The sequence below is a fragment of the Amphichorda felina genome (genome assembly GCF_050947745.1).
Source record: "Amphichorda felina strain 45539 chromosome Unknown scaffold_4, whole genome shotgun sequence".
Taxonomy (NCBI): Eukaryota; Fungi; Ascomycota; class Sordariomycetes; order Hypocreales; family Bionectriaceae; genus Amphichorda; species Amphichorda felina.
Window position 1 is genome coordinate 2,082,569 of NW_028145046.1, and position 22,576 is coordinate 2,105,144.

At 55.7% G+C, this 22,576-nt stretch overlaps 9 protein-coding genes across 9 annotated transcripts; 4 read left to right on the forward strand and 5 right to left on the reverse strand.

Moving 5' to 3' along the window:
• Positions 1-60: 60 nt before the first annotated feature.
• ACO1O0_004429 (TFIIH/NER complex subunit SSL1) lies at positions 61-1,580 on the reverse strand (the record flags this gene model as incomplete). The annotated part of the gene is made up of 2 exons (XM_083193868.1): positions 61-892; positions 967-1,580. The coding sequence occupies 2 exons, from the start codon at positions 1,578-1,580 to the stop codon at positions 61-63; spliced, it is 1,446 nt and encodes a 481-aa protein (XP_083050816.1).
• An 855-nt stretch (positions 1,581-2,435) lies between these two features.
• Positions 2,436-3,597, reverse strand: ACO1O0_004430 (chitin synthase III catalytic subunit; the record flags this gene model as incomplete). The annotated part of the gene is made up of 5 exons (XM_083193869.1): positions 2,436-2,981; positions 3,043-3,136; positions 3,189-3,370; positions 3,468-3,503; positions 3,568-3,597. 5 exons carry the CDS (start codon positions 3,595-3,597, stop codon positions 2,436-2,438), a joined length of 888 nt encoding a protein of 295 aa, XP_083050817.1.
• A 2,546-nt stretch (positions 3,598-6,143) lies between these two features.
• Positions 6,144-8,117, reverse strand: DBP9 (ATP-dependent DNA/RNA helicase; the record flags this gene model as incomplete). Its single annotated transcript, XM_083193870.1, has 4 exons — positions 6,144-6,411; positions 6,468-6,852; positions 6,906-7,297; positions 7,351-8,117. The coding sequence occupies 4 exons, from the start codon at positions 8,115-8,117 to the stop codon at positions 6,144-6,146; spliced, it is 1,812 nt and encodes a 603-aa protein (XP_083050818.1).
• A 1,751-nt stretch (positions 8,118-9,868) lies between these two features.
• HGT3 (uncharacterized protein) lies at positions 9,869-13,430 on the forward strand (the record flags this gene model as incomplete). Its single annotated transcript, XM_083193871.1, has 6 exons — positions 9,869-9,889; positions 11,144-11,544; positions 11,601-11,678; positions 11,745-12,227; positions 12,278-12,990; positions 13,045-13,430. The coding sequence occupies 6 exons, from the start codon at positions 9,869-9,871 to the stop codon at positions 13,428-13,430; spliced, it is 2,082 nt and encodes a 693-aa protein (XP_083050819.1).
• Positions 13,431-14,125: 695 nt separating this feature from the next.
• ACO1O0_004433 (uncharacterized protein) lies at positions 14,126-14,621 on the forward strand (the record flags this gene model as incomplete). Its single annotated transcript, XM_083193872.1, has 2 exons — positions 14,126-14,433; positions 14,528-14,621. 2 exons carry the CDS (start codon positions 14,126-14,128, stop codon positions 14,619-14,621), a joined length of 402 nt encoding a protein of 133 aa, XP_083050820.1.
• Positions 14,622-15,093: 472 nt separating this feature from the next.
• YFH1 (ferroxidase) lies at positions 15,094-15,765 on the reverse strand (the record flags this gene model as incomplete). Its single annotated transcript, XM_083193873.1, has 2 exons — positions 15,094-15,348; positions 15,415-15,765. 2 exons carry the CDS (start codon positions 15,763-15,765, stop codon positions 15,094-15,096), a joined length of 606 nt encoding a protein of 201 aa, XP_083050821.1.
• A 49-nt stretch (positions 15,766-15,814) lies between these two features.
• APS3 (AP complex, mu/sigma subunit) lies at positions 15,815-16,741 on the forward strand (the record flags this gene model as incomplete). The annotated part of the gene is made up of 2 exons (XM_083193874.1): positions 15,815-15,973; positions 16,244-16,741. 2 exons carry the CDS (start codon positions 15,815-15,817, stop codon positions 16,739-16,741), a joined length of 657 nt encoding a protein of 218 aa, XP_083050822.1.
• A 154-nt stretch (positions 16,742-16,895) lies between these two features.
• On the reverse strand, positions 16,896-17,440 carry ACO1O0_004436 (uncharacterized protein; the record flags this gene model as incomplete). Its single annotated transcript, XM_083193875.1, has 3 exons — positions 16,896-17,024; positions 17,077-17,147; positions 17,200-17,440. The coding sequence occupies 3 exons, from the start codon at positions 17,438-17,440 to the stop codon at positions 16,896-16,898; spliced, it is 441 nt and encodes a 146-aa protein (XP_083050823.1).
• A 400-nt stretch (positions 17,441-17,840) lies between these two features.
• CDC60 (leucine--tRNA ligase CDC60) lies at positions 17,841-21,427 on the forward strand (the record flags this gene model as incomplete). Its single annotated transcript, XM_083193876.1, has 5 exons — positions 17,841-17,909; positions 17,966-18,544; positions 18,596-18,636; positions 18,701-20,262; positions 20,319-21,427. The coding sequence occupies 5 exons, from the start codon at positions 17,841-17,843 to the stop codon at positions 21,425-21,427; spliced, it is 3,360 nt and encodes a 1,119-aa protein (XP_083050824.1).
• Between the last annotated feature and the right edge of the window lie 1,149 nt (positions 21,428-22,576).

Consider the following 22,576-nt stretch of genomic DNA (forward strand, 5'->3'; position numbering starts at 1 on the left):
ATAGTCTGCCTCTCTATTCTGGGGCCTCGTATTCCAGAGTTGACGCTGTGTTATCGCCCTCTACCCATCCACAACCATGCCCCCATCTCCATTCTGCAGCCCCCCGTCCCCGTTCACAGCTTCATGATGTCCCGCGGTGCTGTTACTCTGACACCCAGGGCAGTTGTGCACCACCTCATGCGCAAAGACATCGCAGTCTATGCAGAAGTGGTTCCCGCACACCTCGCACGCATATCGCCCACTCTCGCTCACGCCCTTGATCTTGGTGGCAGCGCCCTCCCTCCCGCCAGCGCTCGAGCTTGGGCGTTTGGGGTCAGGGAACAGACACATGCACGCAAAGCAGGCGACAGAGCGCCCCGCATCAGACCAGGGCACCTCGACCCAGTTGCGCAGGGGGAATAGGTGGTGGTACGAGCGGGCGAGGTGGGTGCTCAGGATGAGGGTCAGACCGCAGGCCGGGCACTCGGCGGGAAGGCGGCAGACGCGGGCGGCGCACCGGGTGCAGGCGTAGCCCTCGCGGACGGGGCGCGAGTGGCACGCGCAGTAGCTGGTGGAGCCGCCCGGGGCGAGGGTGCGGCTGGGGAAGCCCATCATGAGCAGGCTGGCGACGCTCTGCTCGGCGGTGCGGGTGACGGGCGGGGTGGTGGCGGCGAGGAAGAGGTCGCGGTAGTGCACCTCGTCCATGGCGATGTTGTACTGCGAGTCGTCACCGGCGTTGGTGCGGGAGCAGAGCTCGGCGCAGATGGCCACCTGGGCCGAGAGGCCGACGACGGAGACGCGGATGCGGTCGGCGATGAGGTTGTTGATGGTCTCGTGGATGTCGCCTGGGTCGCTGGAGAGGAGCGCGCCATAGATGATGAGCACCTCCCTGGTACCGTGCGAAGGCGCGTGACTGTAGAAATTTTAATGTCAATCCTTTGCTGCTTGATACAGAGCATATATATATGCTGCTTTGCAGCTACTCACAACAAGGCGCCGCGGCACATCTCCAGCGCGTTCTGCAAACTCGGATTGCCCTGAGGATCCTGTCCCTCCAGCTCCTTGAGCTTCTCAAGGTGCTCTGCAGGGTTGCCTCCCAGATCACTGACCCGCACAGCGACACCATCTCTCATCCCCACAATGCCTAGTTGCGATATGGGATTCTGCTCAAAGAACTCGCGCACAAACGCGGCCGCGTAGCTCAGCGTGAGGCGGTACCTAGTGGGCAGCAGGTCCTTCTCGGTCATGGCAAACGACATGTCAAGCACGAGCACCACGTGTCGGATGATGCCGCGCTGCAGGGGCGTTGTGTCTCGCAGGAGCCGCTTCCGCTTCTCGGCCTCGAGGGCCGTCAGGTTGAGCAGACCGTCCTGGTCCTCCTCGGGGAGGTTCGTCTCCCACGAACGCTTCGACTGCTCCCACGCCTGTGCCGTATCCTTGCGGTCGCGTTTGCGCCGGCGTTGGCCCCGTGACGAGGCATTCCTTCCACTACGGCCGTGTCGGTCGCTCGGTTCGTCGTCGATGTCGTCGGTTACGGTGTGGTCCATGAGGTCGTCATCCGACATGTCGGCGGCCACGAACTCGCCGTCCGAGTCCGCCATGGTGGGTGGTGGGGAGAACCAAGCAGGCACGTGGTCAAAGGATAGTAAGAGATGAGGAATACGCTGAAAGTGTACAAAGCAGGCACAAGTTTGGGCGCAGAGCGGCCGCGGGGCCAGAAAAGGTTGATGATGAGTATCCGTAGTTTGGCGTGCACGGTTGCCGTTGGGCGAGGCTGTGGAATGTGGATAGGTACTATTAAAACAAATCGCAGCCTCGTGGCGCTCCACCACAGCTCTCGTCCACGCCAATAGGAAGTTGGGACTCAATATCTACATTTCATATCACTATTAGCACCTAGTTAGTCCATCAAGCTTTCAAGGACATTATTTAATAAGACATCTAGACTTTCTGATTAAATCTGGTAGCATCTGCTTCCCGTTTCAACCACATGACAAACCAACGCTCTTCGTGAAGTTCCCATATATGCATTACTCGCTTCTCCGGGGTATACTACGCGTTTGCTCAAGTCTAAATCGCCGCACTGGCGGATAGATCAGTCGCTATTTCAACTCTGGACAGTTCCCCAGCCCTCTATTCTCATTTCACCCCCTTCTCGATCTTCTTCATCCGCACCACCGGGGCCGTATACGTAGTCTCGTAGGCACGTAACCAACCCCGCGTCATGGCGATGCCTTGATGTTGGAAAAAAAAAATCAGTAACGCTCAGACATCATCCATAAGAGTGTCTCCGTCGATAGGTATGAGTCGTAAGTGTTGTAAAGTCGTCGGTTGTAAGGACAGATAAGAAACATAAAAAATGGAGCTAATGATGCCGCCATCCTGAAACGCCATTTCCGAGCAGGTATGAAATAGAAGCGTAAAGTCTCCAAAAAAAACGCGATTCGAATAACTCTTCAAGGATAGGTAGCACCGGTTGGCGCGGGCCAGTCGTCTTCCGTGATACTCGACCAGAAGATCCACACCAAGACGACGGACAGGAGCGTGAACAATGTCTCGAACATGGCGCCGTCGATCTTCCCATTCGTGCCGTCGCAAATGTACTGACTGACGACATAGTTAAAGACTTGGCCGATGGCAAAGAGGACGCCGGCAGCCGTCAGGTAGATCATGGGGCGGGTCTCGCCAAGGATGCGGAGAACTAGGATCGCTTCGAGGACGTAGAAGGCGACAACGAAAATAAGCGGCATGAGCTGGTAGAGAACGTAGAGAGCGATGTTGCGGTTCGGGGGTTGGTAGCTGCTGTCCCAGTAGTTGGTGAACTTGAAGCCGGTGTCCAGAGCGATGAAACCAGTGCCGATGAAAAGAACAGCCGCGGACCCGAGCATCAGTCCTATGGACATGGGCGTGCCGTCGTCAAGCAATTGGTAGCCAACAAGCGCATTAAGCATAAGCATCCAGGTCGAGGCAATGATGCCAGCAATGTGGATCGCCGTGAAGGCCTGATTGTAGTTAGTATATAAGCCATAATTAACACAGCATTTGCGTTGCTTCACGACGTACATCACGAGCTTTCTTGTCAAGCGGGAACTCGCCAACGGAGAAAATCTCGCATAGGCTAACGAGGATGTAGCTGAGCAAGAATAATTGCATCTCCCTAGTGTCGGGTTAGTAACGGGTTCGTTCCACTCGATCCAAGGTCATCGTACCTTCGTCCAACGGCTGCCTTTTTCTTCTCCGACTTGAGTAGCAAAAGAGCCGTGACCCCGATAGAAACAGCGCATAGGATAATCGACCCAAGATTGCCCAAGTGTCGATCGCCAGAAAGGGAGATGCCCTTTAGCTCACAGCCTTTCCACGGTCCACGCTGGCCATTGTCATCGGACAGAATCTAGAAATGTCTCGCGTTAGCATGTGCGTCCTAGCACAGAGTTGACGCGACCGGCCGGGAATCGTTTTCGGGTGCGACGAAGACATAGGCAACATACATTGCAGACCGGCAGGGTCGAGTCTCTGCAGAAATCCTGCGTGGAGATAACGTTAGCAGTGGCGGTGGGGATGCGAATTGAGTTTCGGGAAGTGACGAACGTGGAAATTACCAAACTGTGTCGACCCCATTGTGACTGCTAATAGGGTCCCAAGACCGCGACGCAACCACAACTGGGGATGAGGAAGTGAGGTTCGGTGTCGCTCAGTCGACGAGCGAGTCGACCGGAGTAGCGATCGAGGACGACGATGGAGGCGGAGGGAAAATCAGGGAAAGCGGAGACCAAGAGGAGTCGTCGCGGGAGGGTTTGCAACAATGGAGGCGGGCCAGGAGTACGGATAGGCTGTAGCGAATCGTGTCGGGGGGCGGGTTGGTGTCGCGAGGACCGCTGGGTGGCCAGAGAGACGCCTTCAAGTTGGGGTGTAATTTCCGAGCTGGAGCCACCCGTCTTTCGATCGCACCGAGGCCACAATTGTTCGGACCGCCTAGCCAAGCCAGGCTAACCCACCAAACTACTCGTAGCGTTTACGTAGTACAAGGGCGTTGCGCAGGGAGGAGTTCGCAGGAGGGGGACAAAAGAAAGCGAGTGGCGTCTCTAGGAAAGCCGGCGGTGGAATACTAGAAGGAAAAGAAGACACCAGATGCACCAGCGTGGAGGAAAATGAAGCAGGAGGAGAACTGGGAAAAGCCGGTTTCTGTTGCTACACCCAGCCAGCTTCCCATGCAAGTAAGGCCTGTAGCAAGGCCACGGCAGTGCCTGCCCGGAGCATGGATGATGGATTTGCTCTGAGGAGCTGGGGTCTGGGGCCGACGCAACTAACACGGGACCACCCTAAGGCAGGAACGACCGAGCTGAGTGGCTGAACCGAGCGACGGACACGCCCTGACTCCTGGCAAAAACGCCCTGCCGTGCCTGTGATTGGCTGGCTAGGTGGCTGGGGGGCGTGCTCCATGTTCCAGGTTGCCTTGGCGCCAGGTTCCTCGGCCAGGAATCAAGATCATGCCTATTGCTATCCGTAAAGCCGTCCTTCAATGACCCTTTCTTTAGAATGTGCACGCATTAGGACTCGTACCATTACGAATATACGGTAGTCGAATCGATAATGCCGTGGTGTTTACAGATACTATAGGTATTAACACTGAATGAGTTTGATCCAGCCTCGCTCAAGCTTCGGTGGAGTTCGCATTATCACATTCCATTGGTGGTATTTCTCACCGCCTTATAAAGACTTGCACGGCGGTTTAGGTTGTGTTTCTACCTAATAGCAGGAGCTACCTCATTTTCGCCTCGGGGGAAAATCGTGACCAAAACAAATCGATAGGGCTGCGAGTTCAATATGCCATCTAATAGTAAGCAGAGCAGTAAGAATACGTACATACATGGATACTGCTAAGTATCGAAGACCAGCTTTTCTGTCCTAGCGAAAATAATAGCTCCTCGAAGCGTTGAGACTTGGACCAAAGACCAGTGGAGCCAACAGTGGGCTCTTGCCGACCTTTGAGACAAACAGCTCTTCGTCAATGATCATGATGGTGACAGTGATGGTGACATGGCAGCAACTCATCAGCATCTCCACAGGCGGTGCATTCTGAAAATGTATGGAACTCCGTGTCACTTCTAGTCTTGGGACTAATATTCGTAGATACCACCACAATTGCACGCAGACCTGGTGCTCAGAGCTCCGTCACGAAAGGCCTAGAATGGGTTTCTCAGTCCCAAAGATGGAGAAATCGAGCATTTTATCGTGTTCTCCAGCACAAGCTCGTACCCCACCCGAGAGACATGTCTTTGACGACATTGTGCGGCTGGGGCACCCTCCACCGTGCACCTAGCATCATGCGTGATGAGCTGGATCCCAGCCAGCCACCTCCAGACAGCGTGCTAACGGACTCTTGTGTGCCCGAGACAACGCGATCTGATCATGCCACACCTTCTTTCCCGTCCGAGCACGGCCGCTCCGCCGTCGCCCGGTTCCCCAGCCCACGCGTCCCGAGTTCAACAAGTCAACTTAGGACGGGTCAGCGTCAGCCACTGCCTCGTCCGTCAATCACGAGGGAGGCTGTGGGTGTGGGTTGACCGAAAGATGTGCACCGCCTGCTTATTTATTTAGCGTTTGTGCTGTTTTTAGTTCAGTCCCTGGCAAGTTGTGCACGCTAAGCTATTCTAGGAACCACCCTCAACCTACTTGACTTCGACGTCATTCAAACCACCTGTCTGGCCATCAAGCTAGTAGAAACAATTTCTATATTCTTTCAATCAGAAGTATTGCATAGATTGGATAATTCTAGCAGCTGCGTCTTACTCATGAGTATACGAAGCTTGAAGGTGTTTGCCGGCCAATTCGTCCTAGACCCCTCTTCATTGCCACATGGCATGCATGACTTCGAAGGTGCTACGAGAACTACTACTCGTAGTAGTATTACTGCATGCTCTCCTCGTGTAAGCAATGCGATCAACCAATGAGTTCCCAGACAACGAGCTATTCGTAGCACTGCGTCCATTATTTCTCCAGATTTAGCAGCGACCCTTATCGGGATCTGGTTTCTGTGGACCACGCAAAGGGGTGTGATGCCGTTGGTCAAACAGAGGGAAGTTGGAACATTCGCGAACAGAGTGGGTATATTCATCCCTTGCCCAATTATTAAACGACGTAACCCATCAATCATCTACTTAGTACTATTTCGCTTTGCGTCGTGCCTTGAACGTCTTTAGGGGGTCACCCTTTCTTGACCCAACCTTGAACCCCCGCTTGCCCTTCTTCTGCCTCGACCGATCTCCCTTTCTCAGGGGAACGAACCCAAGCTGCTCCGAGGTAAGTCCCTTCTTGCCGTCCTTGGGTAGCAAATACTCCGGTACGTGCTTGAGATGAGGCTGCGACCTTGCCGTTCGCAGCTCACCGTCGTGGCGGACGTGGCTAAGTTCGGTGGGGTTCTCCTCGAAATACCTAGATTGTCCATGTCAGCGAACGCCCGAGTGCGGATATCACAGATTAAGGCATACCGTTTCAGCTTTTCGCTCTTGAGAAGCTCTTGCCTCAGCTCTCTGGTACGGGCCTCACGGACAGCCACCTTGGTGACAGCTCGCAGAGCATCGTTCATGCGGTAGCGGAACGCATCGACCTGTTCCTTATTGAAGTTGTAATCCTTGACTTCCTTGCCGAGCTTCTTCTGCTTCCGGATGATTTTCCCCAATACTCTCTCGTCATTCTCTGCCGTCTTGACCGTAGTAGGCATGTGTTTCCGGTAGAGGTTCTCGGGCACGACGAAAGACAGAGCCATGCCGTTCTTCCCCGCGCGGGCTGTCCGTCCTATCCTGTGTGTGTAAGAGGATGCCGTAGTCGGCAGGTCAAAGTTGATGACTGTCGCGACGTTCTTGAAGTCGATTCCTGGAGATTTAGTCAGCATTTGTTTATAACACTCATCCAGCCAGTGCACATACCTCGTGATACACCATACTCCGAGTCCCGCTTGACCACCTTCCGCTTCTTCTTGGGGTGCTTAGCGTCGCCGTCCTTGTCTGCCCCATCTTCGGCCGACTTCTTGGCACCATCCTCGCCGTCTTCGTCCTCGTCCACGTTCAACATCTCACTCTTCTCGTCCGAGGCAATGATGATGTCGTAGACATTGCGGTTGAACTCCTCCACGACGTGTATCCTCGAGTTGACGGGCAGCTCCGAGTTGAGAATACAGCTGCGGATGCCAAACTGCTCAAAGAACAGTTTCAGACGGTACGATCGGTCGATGTCGGCGACAAAGATGATGCATTTGCCCTTAATAAGCTGGAGCTTAAAGATGACATAGGCTAGGAGAAACTTTTCGTCCTCGCCGCACCTGGGACTGGTTAGTATGTGGCGACGATAATTCAGAGGGGGGGTAAACCGTACTTGACGACGTAGTGTGTGATTCCCTCCCCATCCGCCTCTGGCTCCTCGAGATCTAACAGGGTTGGCTCGCGGTAGAAGATCTTCTTCAGGGCGTCCAGCTCTGCCGACAGCGTTGCGCTCATCATGATAGTCTGCACTCCCTTTGGTATCGACCTCGCGAGGTTGTCCATGTCTTCGCTATATCCGTACGACAGAATGAGGTCCGCCTCATCAAGGATCAGAAACGTTAGGTTCTCGAGCGACAGCGCGGACGAGTCGACATTGCTCCACGCACGCGCCGGGGTGGAGATGACAATGTCGGGCGAGTTGGAGAGGAGGCTTCGCTGGACGGCATCGGAGAGCTTGTCCGTCAGCTTGACGGCCTGGATGTCTTTGGCGCAGAACGCAGAGAATCTCTCAATGGCCTTGAAAACCTGGTCGGCGAGCTCACGGGTCGGGACGAGGACCAGCGCCGATGTCGTGGGCGCCGGGGAGGTCTGCTTCTTCTTCAGGATGGACGCCAGCAGCGGCAGGACATAGGCGGCTGTCTTGCCGGAGCCGGTCTTTGCCTTGCACAGGACATCCTGGCCGGCCAGGCCGAGCGGGATGGCCTTGCGCTGGACGAGTGTCGGCTTCTCGAAGTTTTGCTTCGCAACGCCCTGCAGCAGACGTTCGTCGAGGCCAAAGTCGGTGAAAGAGATGTCGGCTTCGGTCTTTGCGCTGCCGCCAGTCTTTTTCTCCTCGGCGACAGACGTCGGCCGGTCGTTCTGGTCAAGTTTTCGCTTCATCTTGGACGGCCGGGCAATGGTGATGCGTCGACGGGACAGGGTTTGCGTGTGCGAGGATGGGCAAAGCACTGCGACACTCAAAAAATTTCCAGACTTTTTTCTGGGGTCGTTGCACGGCTGCGGGGCCGTTGGCGGTGGTTCGGCATTGGTGGGGCTTTGGGCCAGGCTGCTCAGTGCTCAGTGCAGACCGCGTCTATTGATAGTAGTAACACGTACTCCATACATGAGTACGAATACATGCCCGCCTTTAACGTGTCATAATCGTGGCATTCTTCTGTTAATCTATTCAATTAGGCCTTTGTGTTTTGTGCTCATACTGAACGGTCTAGATTTCTCTTGGAATTTGCCTACAAGCACCTATGCGTCCTGGTGGGAATTTGGACCTCGCCTGCATGTCTGGCACAAGTAATTTCTGTCTCAGATAGAACTGGAATGTCTAGATCCATACTCCGTAGACGTCCAAGAGCGGATATTTGAAACCTACCACAGATATATCAGAATTGTGGATGCAAAGAAAACTTTGAAAATATTCATAGTTTCTATATACTACTTGAAATCACCACAGAGGAGTTTTTGTTTCGCCTGTGTGACTCTCTCCGTCTTGTGAGAGGTCGCCACAGGGTAGCATGCCACGAATGCAAGGCTGATAACGCAAGTCCAACCTCCCTATCTAATCGTTATACTGACTTGATGGCAACGGAAGAGAACATAGAGAAAACAGTGGTCGCAACTTGACATCTACTATGTGGCTGACACCTGGGCCTCCATATCGGGGACATACTCATCGGAGAAAGCACATGTCCCAGGTATTGGGGCACATGTGCACAGTTCACGGGTCAAGCGAACAGTAAGCCTGCTCAGTCGGCAGGACTCGAAAGTCAAGACGGGGAATTCAACGGTCCGGCCTAGCAGGAGGCACAGATCCTCTCGCCTTGAACCAGCGGCAGAAGTGCAAACGGGAACACGGGGTAGCGGCGCCGCATTGGCCCTAGACCCGACAACGTCCGGTGACATGCCCTCCGTCTGTCAGACCGCCAGTCCGGGGGGACGTCTTGTGACGTCGCTCACGTCGCTCTCCATCAAGGTTTGATGGCTCGTTCCCCGGTTCCTCGCATATGCCACTGTTTGTTGCTGATGACATTCTCTGGTACCCTCAACGGCATTGTTCTGACTCGCTAGAAGACGTTCACGAAGCTCTCATCCCGCCTCTCGTACCCATAGGAGACCCTCCCCCTCCCCCTCTTTGCTTGAGGCACATGCCGGCACCAGGTACCATGGCCCCCGGCTTTGTCGGGCATGAGGCAGTAGTGGTTTTGAATTTCTGCGAGGCTCGAGAATTACTATGAACTGGTACCCGCAGCCTTCTGTCGCCTGACGTCGCCGCCCCCACCCCTAAGTTGAACCAAGGGCTGCCTGTTCCTCGCACCGATAGGCAGGATGGGGAGAAGGCCTTGCACGTGAGGTTGGCCCCATCCTGGGCAGGCCAGTATCTGGATGATGATAGGACGACTGTGGGGGAAACGAGGGAGGGATCGCCGGTGGCTGCGCGCTGGCTGCGCGGTAGTCTGCACGCACGCAGAACACAGGGTTGTCTCGGGTGCCGACCATGTTGCTGCCACGGATAAGAGGGGACAGGGCCTGAAAGATTGCTGCTTGGTCAACTCTGTACAGTGACATACTGTGCAGGATCTCGACAGCCTCGCAGAGTGGCAGGCATATGCATTTTTAAGTTGGGTGAAGGTTGTCTCGCCATGTCTTGGGTTGATTATATGGTAAGAGACAGGTGTTAGGTACAACCTGCTGAACGGATACAATGGAAGGATTTTGTCTTATCGACGCAGACGGATTGGACGGGGCTCCGCGGACTCCAGTCCAGCTCCCAGGAGCCTCCAAATCCGGCTGGGATTCGCCAGATCCCCTTTTCGCTGATCTGGAAAAACACCATCCCGTCTCCTTAGCCTTGCTGCTGTGCTGCAAACTGGCCCTAGCTGTCAGAGAACCTCCGGGGCGAAAGAAATTCGGTCATTTCAATTCTCTCTCTCAAAAAAAGAACATTCATCTTTCTCCCGTCCGTTAGGGAAAAACCTGTCCTGTGCTCCTCCAACTCACCTCTTTCGGCCGTCACACGCTCGCTTCCACTCAACCGTCGCCCGTCTTTTTGCCCAGCGTGCGTCGTCCGCGTGTCTCGCCCACGTCCACGGCCACCCTAGTCTCCTGACGTCCTGGACTCCTGGTTCGCTTCTCCAGCCCGCCTCCAGATTCTCGCCCTTTTGCCCGCCTCTCCGCCCCTTGGCATCATCGTGCGTCTGGCCCACCCCTGCGGTTGCGCTTGTCGAAGTACGGACGCTCGTGGTGACTCCCGGATGGTCATCTGCTGTTCTCCGTCCCTTGCTGTTGCGCGAGATCTGGACAGCCTGGTCCCCGACGGTCCCAGACGGCCCCAGAAGGAGAGTTACGGGAGTGCCTGTCGCCAACGGGAGCCACGATTGGAACGCCAAAACGCACCCTTGCTCGCACTGTACCGCCCGGTGTCTGGGAGCCTGTACCAGCACTGCACGTTGCTGCACCTCACAGTGAGAGCCACTGCACTGCTACGCTCGCTCCATCCCGTCGAACCAACGGATGAGTGACGCCTGAGGAAAAGCCACCCGGCCTTAGCACCCACTACCATCCACTGCCATCCACTGCCACCCACTGGCGCCCAGACCCTGATTGACTCTTGTCTCGTCACGGGGCCCATAATTGTCTCCGCAGGCAGGCCGGCCGACGAACGTCCTCTCGTTCCTCTCCTCCTCCTTCTCACCCGGTGGCTACATTAGGCCTGCCGTTCCTCGACCCCTTCCCTTTTTTCTTTTAAATAGTTTGCAGGAGGGCGCTGCTGCTTCACAGCCCCAAAACCACCCATCATTCCCCCACCGACTTCTACCCGTATCCCTTCCAATATACCCCTTCGCACCTTACCCTCGCGTTCTGGCCATCAAGATACCGACTCGGCTGCATCGACGTCATTGCTAGCGTCCCACCAGGGCGACGCCGCCCACTATTACCACGACCACGACCACGGCCATCAGCGCCATTCCTTTTCCGACTCTGGGTCCGACTCATCGTGGACCGACACGGGCGACATCGGTGAGCGGAAGGCCGACGACGACGACCCCGTCCGCCTCCAGCTCTCCAACGACGTCGAGGAGGAGTTGCTAGCCCACGTCCAGAATCGCCATCGCAAGTCCCAGAAGAAGGTCCGCATCCAGGGTCCATCGCCGGGCCCATACGACCGATCCCCCACGGGTCGCGCTGCCATTGACAAGGAGGCCATCGAGGTCCCCCGCTTCGTCCCCCCGGCCCCCACTCGCTCAGCACGCTGCATCGGCTTCATCATGTCGGGTCGTTCAGGTGCGGCCAAGGGCCTCACGGGCAAGGCCCTTCTGTACGCTTCCCCAGCATCATCGCATCGGGTTTGCTCCCATGCTGACCTCCCCGCAGCTACTTCACCAGTATCTTTGTATCACTGGGTGTCTTCCTCTTCGGCTATGACCAAGGTGTCATGTCGGGCATCATCACGTAAGCTTATCGCCCTAGACTGTTCGCACTGCAATATCGATTCGATACTAAACCCGTGACTCGCAGCGGCCCTCACTTTGTCGACTACTTCGGCCATCCGTCTAAGGCCCATGTGGGCACCATGGTCGCAATTCTGGAGATCGGTGCCTTCATTTCCTCTCTCGTAGTCGGTCGCGTCGGCGATATTATCGGAAGGCGACGCACCATCTTCTACGGCTCCTGTATCTTCTTCGTCGGAGGTGCTCTCCAGACCTTCGCCACCAACATGGGCATAATGATGCTCGGTCGAATCGTAGCCGGTCTCGGTGTCGGTGCCCTGTCCACCATCGTGCCCGTCTACCAGTCTGAGATTTCCCCGCCGCACAACCGAGGTAAACTTGCTTGTATCGAGTTCTCCGGTAACATTATCGGGTACACCACGTCCGTGTGGGTCGACTATGGCTGTGGGTTTATCGAGAGCGACCTGTCCTGGCGCGTCCCTCTCCTGATGCAATGTGTTATGGGTGCTCTGCTCGGACTCGGCAGTCTCATCATTGTGGAATCCCCGAGGTGAGCATGTTTGTCGCCTATACATTATTGGCTATGCTGACATGAAACAGGTGGCTCTTGGACAACGATCACGATGAAGAAGGCATGGTCGTCATCGCTAATCTCTATGGTGGCGGTGATATACACAACCAGGTTGCTCGCGAAGAATATCGTGATATCAAGATGAACGTCCTGCTCCAGCGCCAAGAGGGCGAGCGATCCTACGCCGAAATGTTCCGTCGTTACAAGACCCGCGTTTTCATTGCCATGTCTGCCCAGGGTCTGGCCCAGCTCAACGGCATCAACGTCATCTCCTACTATGCACCCTATGTGTTCGAGTCGGCCGGCTGGGTTGGACACGATGCAATCCTGATGACAGGGTTGAACGGAATCACCTACTTCCTCTCGACCATCCCCCCCTGGTATCTTGTCGATCGATGGGGCCGACGCGCGATCCTTCTCAGCGGTGCCATCCTCATGGCCGTTTCTCTCTCACTTATTTCGTACTTCATCTACCTGGACATCACATGGACTCCTAGGATGGTAGTGCTTTTCGTCATGATCTACAACGCCGGGTTTGGCTACTCGTGGGGTCCTATCCCTTGGCTCTACCCGCCCGAGATTCTGCCTCTCAGCATCCGGTCCAAGGGCGCAAGTCTGTCGACTGCGACCAACTGGGCGTTCAACTGGCTGGTTGGTGAAATGACGCCCATTCTGCAGGAGTGGATTAAGTGGCGCCTGTATCTTGTCCATGCATTCTTCTGTGTGGTTAGTTTTGTGATTGGTAAGTCTTGTCGAGCTAGCCAACTGTAGACTTATGACTGACCTTGTCCTGCAGTATACTTCATTTACCCCGAGACCTGCGGCGTCCGTCTCGAGGACATGGACTCTCTCTTCGGAGACGCTAGTACTACCATGGGGACTCCTTCGATCCATGGTGCTGAGAGTGGCTCTCTGATGCGCACTGGCTCGCCTATGGGGTCTGGCCGCGGAATCGGGCCTTCCAGCGCCATCCCCGGCCTCTCCCTCGACAGCGAAGCGGACGAGGATGCCAAGGCTCAAATGCAGGGCGGCGGCGGCGAGGACCGAAACGCCAGCGGATGGTTCTCTCGTATGGTGAACCGTGGCCGCGCCAACAGCGGTGGCAGTGGCCAAGGTCGCTATGCTCCCCTTGGCCAGAATGATGACGGCAACCGCAACAACAACTCGACCAGTCGCAACTGATTGCATCGAGCATGACTTTGAATAGAACTTCTTGCATATAGAGGGCGTCTTGGGGTATATTTTCTAGGCCCCCTTTTCACGGAGCACGATAGCACAGCGAGATGAAGAGTTTCAGGATGCAACTGACATGCTTGCTACCCGCCCAGCCGGCTCATTCGGCTGGAGATATGACTATACAGCGTCATGGTACAATGGCGAAGATCTTTAGATCGTCAGCGGAAAGAGGACGTGCGCGGAAGCCATGTCTATGACGCGATAGAAGCGCATTTAGACTGTTGTTGTGGTGGTCACGACGGCTCGTGCCGTCTGGATCTTAATTACTTTCATGTGCGGGTTATGGGGAGGATGAGCATACTAGTAGATACCTAGACGACATACGTACTGATGTCGCTTAAATGAGTTGGCTTCTTTTTTATTCGAACTGACAATAAGCGTCTAGCTGTTCAGATTTGTAACTTACTTCTGAGAAACTCAATTGTCATTTGTATTAGGTAGTGTTCTACGAAGCAGGCGTGCGGCTTGGTTTCAATTACTCGTGGTGGCAGTACTGTCGCCTGGACTGAGTGGTCCGTGCGAACCGCGAACTTTCAACCCAGAACGCACTTCCATCTACCGTCTCTGTTCAACGTCACGGCCACGGCGCAACTCGCAAGAATTTCACCAAAGGCCATGGGCCGTTCTTTATCATTCCCATCATGACGGCTAACCAGGACATCATTCACGCCTACCGCCGCCTGTACCGCGGTCTGCTCCGGGGCGTGCAGTACGCCCGGCCGGCGCGGTTCATCGCACGGGACCAGCTGAGGGCGGCGTTCCGTGAGCCGGGGGCCACGCTGGATGCCGAGGGCGTCAAGAGGACGGTGTGGTTCCTGGAGGCGGCAGCCAAGGAGCGCGGACTGGAGCACAGCATTCTCAAGAACCTGATCGAGGTCCAGCGCAAGAGGGCTCGTTCGCCGCCAGAGTGGAGGAAGTCTCTGCGTGAGAGTCAGACCACGAAGGGAAAGTGAGTTTCATCTCCTGGGATGTGTCCCTCTCTGAATATGCCAGAGTTTGGGGGCTGGTTATGCGTGGAGAGTGCGTGTGCTGACGGTGTGTAGGCACACATTTGCGGATCACAAGAGGACGGCATATGATCACTATGAGATGACGGTGGCTATGCTGAACAAGACTATGGGCTTGTGCCTACGTTGAGGAGGCTCCCTAAGGGGATGGATGGATGACTACTGACCCGGGTCCGATGGATTGGGTCTGAAACGAGTCTTGGGATCACTGTCATCTCTGGATCCGGAGGTGCTATTATGAAAGCGAAGCCCAGCACGCACAGGCAAGGGACCTCAAAGAATAACCCGAGAGCTTCCTCGGGAGAACTAAGGATAAGGAGCTTAGTATCATCAGCTCTAGTCTCTGTGTACATTACTAAATTGTACTATATGAACAAATAATAAAACTGGCCTTGAGGGGCCAGAGAGATGGACGGGTCAAGCCCATCCACATCTCAAATGTATTTCTACAGTGCCTAATAGACACATCTCATATATAGGTATATCACACTACCGTCCAAAACTCCTGATAATGCTGTGACTCCCACACGCGCCAGCCACCTATGCCACGTCTAGTCCTACAGGTATTGCTACAATTCCAGAGTCATGCTCCGTCGAGATTGCTAGTCATCGATGGGCTCCTGGACGTCTACATCTAGCTCATCGAGTATAAGCTGGTCTAACGTCGAGCCGTCCCGCGCGTATACCCACTGTCCCACTGCCGTGCCTTCCTTGTCGCCCTGGCCATCGCCACTAACGCACCAATCGTATCGCTTCGGCCCGGAGAGAGGTGATGATAGCCAGATCTGCTTGTTCGGGGGCTGCTTGTTGAGGACGTAGGTGCCCTTTTCAGGGATGGCGATGGTCATGACGCCGGACTGCATCAAAATGTCAGCAGCTACTCTCTTGAAGTATGTTTCTCAACGATCGGAGGGGCCGAGTACGGAAAATTCAACGTCAACAGCGTCTGCCTGATCCTGAAGGTCTTCAAACTTCATAAGGGCGTTCTCGAGCCAGGCATCGGCCAGCTCGTGGTACTCGTTGTCTGTCAGTTCGACAGGCTTGGCTGTGACCGGGCTTTCTGCAGATGCTGGCTTGGAGGGGCTCTGCGTGTCAGGCATGACGCCCTTTGGCCGGATAGCGCATGTAGAGAAGCATGATCTGGAGGGAAGAGTCGACTTGAGGACGCTTGACGGGGCCGCCAATGCTGGCCGGAAGCCTGGGCGGCTGGCGTGGGAGCTCCGAACGGCGCGGGCGATGAGGCGACAGGATGGGACGAGACGTGACCGCGACATGGTGATTTTTGGGGTCGAGGCTCACTTGACGGGGCTGAAACCGACCAAGATGCTAATCGAAGACTATTATAAGATGAGGATTTTCTGCAGCCGAATTGCTGTTGTGGTTGCGAATATCGGAAACTCAAGATTCAAGCTGCTGTCGAAAAGATGGCGCCAGCGTCGCCAGCTCCCGCGTGCCGGTGACACCATTGGCCCAAGCGTCACTGTATGTCGTACGTACAGCACACGGCGACAACCCCACCACTCCATGCTTCAACAACCTCTCGTGCCACTTCACGTCACCGTTGGCAGCGACTTCAAGGGACGCTGGAGGGGATGACAATCTTGCCTCGCCCGCCATGATCAATGCTTTCTTGGTCTTCAACGGCCAAGGCCAGCCGCGGCTGACCAAGTTCTACACACAGCTGGCAAGTTAATGCTGCCCACCCTCATTTGCTTTGCGCCGAACCACCAGCTGACAGCAGTGCGCGCATAGGAGACGAGCATCCAGCAGCGGCTGATATCCGAGATCTTCACCCTCGTCTCTAACCGGCCCTCGGGCTCCTGCAACTTCCTCCCCCTTCCACCGCTCCTCGCCGCCTCCGGGACCTCCCACACCTCGTCCGAGGAGCAGAACGACGTGCCCTCGCTCGTTACGTACCGTAACTACGCGACCCTCTACTTCATCATCATCTCCACGTCGACCGAGTCGCCCCTCGCCCTCATCGACCTCATCCAGGTCTACGTCGAGGCTCTCGACAAGCTCTTTGAGAATGTTTGCGAGCTCGACCTCATCTTCAACTTTGAGACTCTGCACGCAACGTTATCGGAGATGATTATCGGCGGCGTCGTTGTGGAGACGAGCCTCGACCGTATTGTAGCAGGTGTCAAGGCGCAGGGTACGGTGGCCAAGCGTCCCGTTAACGAGGGACGCGGCACGGGCATAGGCGCTGGACTTGGGATGGGTTCTAACTTTGTCTGGACAGGGCGATGAATCGTCATGCGGGTTATGGGATTTGATGGGAATATGGTATTTGTTTTTCTTTTTTTTTTGAACCAGTATATATATATCCGTACAAAATGCGCCAGGATGGGAGTTTTTATGACACCAGAACGCCAGTATATGCATCTTATGGTACACTTGGGTATTACTTCGTCTCCGATTCCAGCTCCGACTCGTCCTTCTTCTTCGGATTGATGGGCGCGGCGTCCTTTCTTCGCTCGTATCGCTTCTCGGGGTCCATGATACCGAAGAGGTGGGCAGCTTTCATCAGAATCTGTCATGCGAATTAGCAATGCTCCTACGCTGCAACCCCTAGGAAACTATACCTCTTCAGATGGCTTGTACTTTTGCCCCCACCATTCGAACTCGGCAAAGAACAATGCATATATCACAGTAGCTGGATACGGGTCAGCGTGTGAGCTCGGCGACGACGCGGGACGTGTACCGACCTGAGATCATAACGAATCGAAAGATGCGGACTCCCTTATCCCATTTCTCAGAGTGATGCGCCAGATACACCCTGCGCTTGTACTTTTTCTCGAAGCGGAGCTGCTGCTGAGGGCTCAGCTCCTGGAAGTTTGGCGGCCACACTTTTCTCGTCTTGTAGGGGTTGTTCGCCATGGTCAGGGGCGCTCGCCTGGCGGGCTCACCCGCCGACTGGGTTAAGCGCCTCAGGGTTGCTCGAAACATGACGTCGGATGACCTTGTCAATGGCGACAGCAATCGTTCGAACGGGGTGTAGGACGTGTGTGCGACGGAGTTCTTTTGCGACTCGGGCGTCTGGGCCAAAGCCGATGGGTTGCGCGCAGAAGCGATTGTGGCGCTTCTCTAGCCGCACCGCCACGTCAGTCCCGCGTTGTCCGGTTGGTGCGCCACGTTTTTGATCCCTGCGACGTGCCCCGCGATTGGGAATTTCACCCCTCCTCCCCCCCAAAAAGTCGATCGAGGAAAGAGTCAGGTCTCTGTGACTCAGTTTTTCCTGTCGAGGGAGGCGAATCCAAATACTACGAATTCCCTCATCGCTGAGGTGACCGACCGTCATCAAGAGACCCGTACAGCCGCCAGCACTTTTGGCGCAGAAAATCTCACAATGGCGACGACAACCCCCGTCAAGGCCATGGAGGATCTCCAGATCTCCAAGACCAAGGAGCTCAAGGGTGTATGTGAAGCTAAGGTTCTGTCCCCCCCGCGGGCGCATGTTCTGACTGTTGGCAGACCGAGAAACGAGACACCCTGATCGCCATCGAGAAGAAATACCAGAAGAAGTGGCAGGAGGACCGCATCTTCGAGAAGAATGCCCCGACGACGCAACAAGTGCCCCTTCACTCCATCCCCGCCGCCGAGCTGCGCGCGCAGCAGCCCAAGTGGTTCGGAACCATGGCCTTCCCCTACATGAACGGAACCCTGCACGCCGGCCACTCCTTCTCGATCAGCAAGGTCGAGTTCGGCGCTGGTGTTGCCAGCATGCAGGGCAAGCGCGCGCTGTTCCCCATGGGCTTCCACTGCACCGGTATGCCCATTAAGGCCTGCGCTGACAAGCTTGTCAACGAGATCAAGCTGTTTGGCAAGAACTTTGAGGGATATAACGCGTCCGCTCCCGTCGAGGAGAAGAAGCCCGAGGCCAAACATACTAAGGAGGACCCGACCAAGTTCACGGCCAAGAAGGGCAAGGCCGCGGCCAAGACGGTCAAGATGCAGTATCAGTTCCAGATCATGCAGGCTGTTGGCGTCCCCACGGAGGATATCCATCTCTTTGCTGATCCCCAGCACTGGCTGAAACATTTCCCCCCGTTGGTACGAAGATTCTATCTTGGCTACCTTATCATAGCTAACCTTTGCCTCTAGGCCATCCGTGACCTGACCAACTTTGGATGCCGAATCGACTGGTACGTACTTGATACCCGTCCTTAACCCATTCCAAATCCAATCTCTAACTAATCCATCCTCTAGGCGCCGATCGTTCCTTACGACTGACGCGAATCTGTACTTCGATGCCTTTGTGCGATGGCAGATGAACCGCTTGAAGGAGCTCGAGAAGATCAAGTTCGGAAAGCGATACACCATCTACTCCATCAAGGACGGCCAGCCTTGCATGGACCACGACCGTGCGGAGGGTGAGGCTGTGAACCCGCAAGAGTACACGGCTCTGAAGCTCAAGGTCCTCGAGTGGGCGCCGAAGGCCGCCGAGGCCATCAAGGGCAAGGTCCCCGAGGGCGCCAACGTCTACCTGGTTCCTGCTACTCTACGACCCGAGACCATGTATGGACAGACCTGCTGCTTTGTCGGACCGAAGATCAACTACGGCATCTTTAAGGCGGGCGAGAACGATTACTACCTGGTTACCGAGCGGGCTGCGCGCAATATGGCCTACCAGGGAATCCTGGAGAAGGAGGGCGTCATTGAGAAGGCTGCCGATGTCCAGGGCTCCGACATTGTGGGAACGCTCATCCATGCTCCTCTCTCCGTGTACACCGAGGGCGTGAGGGTCCTGCCCATGGAGACCGTGCTGCCGACAAAGGGAACTGGTGTGGTCACTTCTGTGCCATCTGATAGCCCCGACGACTATGCCACCGTGGCCGACCTCGCCAAGAAGGCCGATTACTACGGTATCAAGAAGGAATGGGCCGAGCTGGAAGCGCCAGCTATCATCAACACGCCTTCGTACGGTGATAGGTGCGCTCCTTTCCTGGTCAAGAAGCTCAAGATTGCCTCTCCCAAGGACACTAAGCAGCTGGAAGAGGCCAAGGAACTGGCGTACAAGGAGGGCTTCTACCAGGGTACTATGATCATTGGAGACTTCAAGGGCGAGAAGGTCGAGACGGCCAAGCCCAAGGTCCGGAAGCAGCTGATTGATGCTGGAGAGGCTTTCGCGTACTCTGAACCGGAGAGGAAGGTTGTCAGCCGATCGGGCGACGACTGCATTGTGTCTCTGATGGACCAGTGGTACCTGGACTACGGCGAGGATTCTTGGAGGGAGACGGCCCTGAAGTGGGTCGACAATGCCGACGGTAAGGGCCTGGAGACGTACATCCCCGAGACTAAGAACAGCTTCGAGAGTGTCTTGAACTGGCTGAACCAGTGGGCTTGCGCTCGTTCTTACGGCCTGGGATCAAAACTGCCCTGGGATCCCCAGTTCCTTGTGGAGAGTCTGAGTGACTCGACCATCTACATGGCCTACTACACCATTGCGCACTACCTGCACAAGGACCTGTTCGGTCGCGAGAAGGGCCTGGGTAACGTTGGCCCGGAGCAGATGACTGATGAGGTCTGGGACTACATCTTCTGCCGTCGCAACCTGGACGACGCCATCCTGAGCGGTTCTGGCATCCCCAAGGAGACCCTGGAGAGCATGAGGCGCGAGTTTGAGTACTTCTACCCTCTGGACCTGCGTACCTCCGGCAAGGATCTGATCCCCAACCATCTGACCTTCTTCCTCTACGTCCATCTGGCCATCTTCCCGCCGGAGTACTGGCCCAAGAGCGTGCGCTGCAACGGACATCTGTACCTGAATGGTAGGCGAGCTCTCAACCCGAATCTTATCGTTGACTCTTATTAACTCCAATACTAGGCGAGAAAATGAGCAAGAGCACTGGCAACTTCATGACCCTCAACGATATGACGGCCAAGTATGGTGCTGATGCTTCTCGTATCGCCCTGGCTGATGCTGGTGATGGTGTCAACGACGCTAACTTTGAGGAGGATGTTGCCGACAACAACATTCTGCGTCTGTACACGCTTCGGGAGTGGAGCGAGGAGATGGTTAAGGAGCAGGATCAGCTCCGGACGGGAGAGATCAACAACTTCCAGGATGCTCTCTTCAACAACGACATGAACGCTATCGCGCGCGAAGCCATGGATCAGTATGCTGCCACCAACTACAAGCTGGCGCTGAAGGCTGCGCTGTACGAGCTCACCAGCGCCCGCGATTTCTACCGTGAGGCCTGCGCCGCTGCCAGCATCAAGATGCACAAGGACCTCGTTTTCCGCTACATTGAGCTCCAGGCTCTGCTGATGGCGGTCATTACGCCACATTGGTCCGAGTACATCTGGCTCGAGGTGCTCAAGAAGGGCGATACGATCCATCACGCCGCCTTCCCCGAGGTGCCTGAGGCTGACCCGGTCCTGTCGGCTAAGCGCGACTACGTGCGCATCACGGCGTCTAACGTCCACTCGGCCGAGGGCCAGCAGCTGAAGAAGAAGGCCAAGGGCAAGGAGACGGCGTTCGACCCCAAGAAGCCCAAGAAGCTCACCATCTACATGTCGGATAAGTGGCCCGAGTGGCAGGCCAAGTACATCGATCTCCTCAAGGGCATGTGGGACCCGGCGACCAAGTCAGTCAATGACAAGGAGCTCAACGGCAAGATTGCCAAGATGGGCGAGATGAAGAAGGCCATGCCGTTTGTGCAGGGGCTGAAGAGGCGTCTGCAGGCGGGCGAGCCGGCGAGCGCGGTGCTGGAGCAGAAGCTGGCGTTTGACGAGAAGGAGACGCTGAAGCAGATGATGCCCGGCCTGAAGCGCACGAGCGGCCTGGTGGCCCTGGACGTGTTCGCTGTCGAGGAGGGCGGCAAGAAGGGCGTGAACCTGGTGGACGGAAGCACGGTGGACATTTCGGCGCCCGTCGCCGAGAACGCCCAGCCCGGGTCGCCGACGTTCCTGTTCGAGAATGTGGAGGCATGATTTGACGATGACGATGCTGCTGTCTTTGGTCGAGTAGTGGCGGAGATAGAAAGATATACACTGTAGACGAGATTTGATGCCTATGAAAGAGTTTCGTACTTATCTAGCTACCTAGACATCGGGCAACGATTCTGACAATTGTGACGATATGAGCGACAGCGACGTCTTAGCTGTGGAGCGCGAGTGTATCAGGCTGAGGGAAGCGACGTCATTCTCCTTCAGCACAGCCTTGGCATGCACGACGACGATGGCCTCTCCAACAACATATTACCTTACCCGCCGACGTCAGCCTCCTCATGCGCAAGGCTGGGTCTGCAGGCATCATAGTCGGATTTAGCTCGTCGGGGGAATGGCCGACTGAGGGCCTCATGCTGATGAGCAGCAGCACTTACGCGTCGTCTCGGTGGTCGCTTGGGCGATGGTGGGACGCATCGCGTCGCCACTTGTTGGTTGCTACCCATCTGAGGATGATCATCACCGCCATGATAGCCATCTCCAGCCGACTGCAAGACGGATGCGAGGGGAGACCTTTCAGTGTTGGCCGTCACCCCACGCCTTCTCAGCCACAACTGGCTGTCCCACCATCACCACGAACGCCCACATGGAGGACGCCTGTTGTAATACGATGGTAATAGTTATTATATGTTGGAGGTGTCGGGCGGGAGGGCCACGATCCGTACGAGTGTATCCGTATTCAGGCGATATTACTGCGAGTGATTATCATTTACAAGGAACTAGGGCCAAAAGCGAAAAAGAACTAGGTACTGTGTACGAGTAGTATCCGCAGTAAAACCAAAAATAGGAAGAAGGCCTGACCTGGTTCGTCTTGGATGTAATAACGCGACCGTTGAGACGGCGTGGAAAACAAGATTTTTGGCGGCTCGGTGGCTTGGGGCTTGTTTCGACGCTTCTCCGCCGTGGGGAATACGAAAACTTGTAACCTGCAACGGCCCAACGGGGATCCTTCAATTGGGGATGCCTCGATGTGACGCGGGGCGAGTCATTAATAACCCGGTTCTCTGGGATTTGGGCGAGCGTAGGTGTTCGTATGCGTGAGAGGTATCCCTGAATCTGGGCAAATGGCAATGTGTTGATGGTGGCCCGATGGCCCATGGGTGTAACGCTTCAAAGTTGGGAAATCCGAAATCT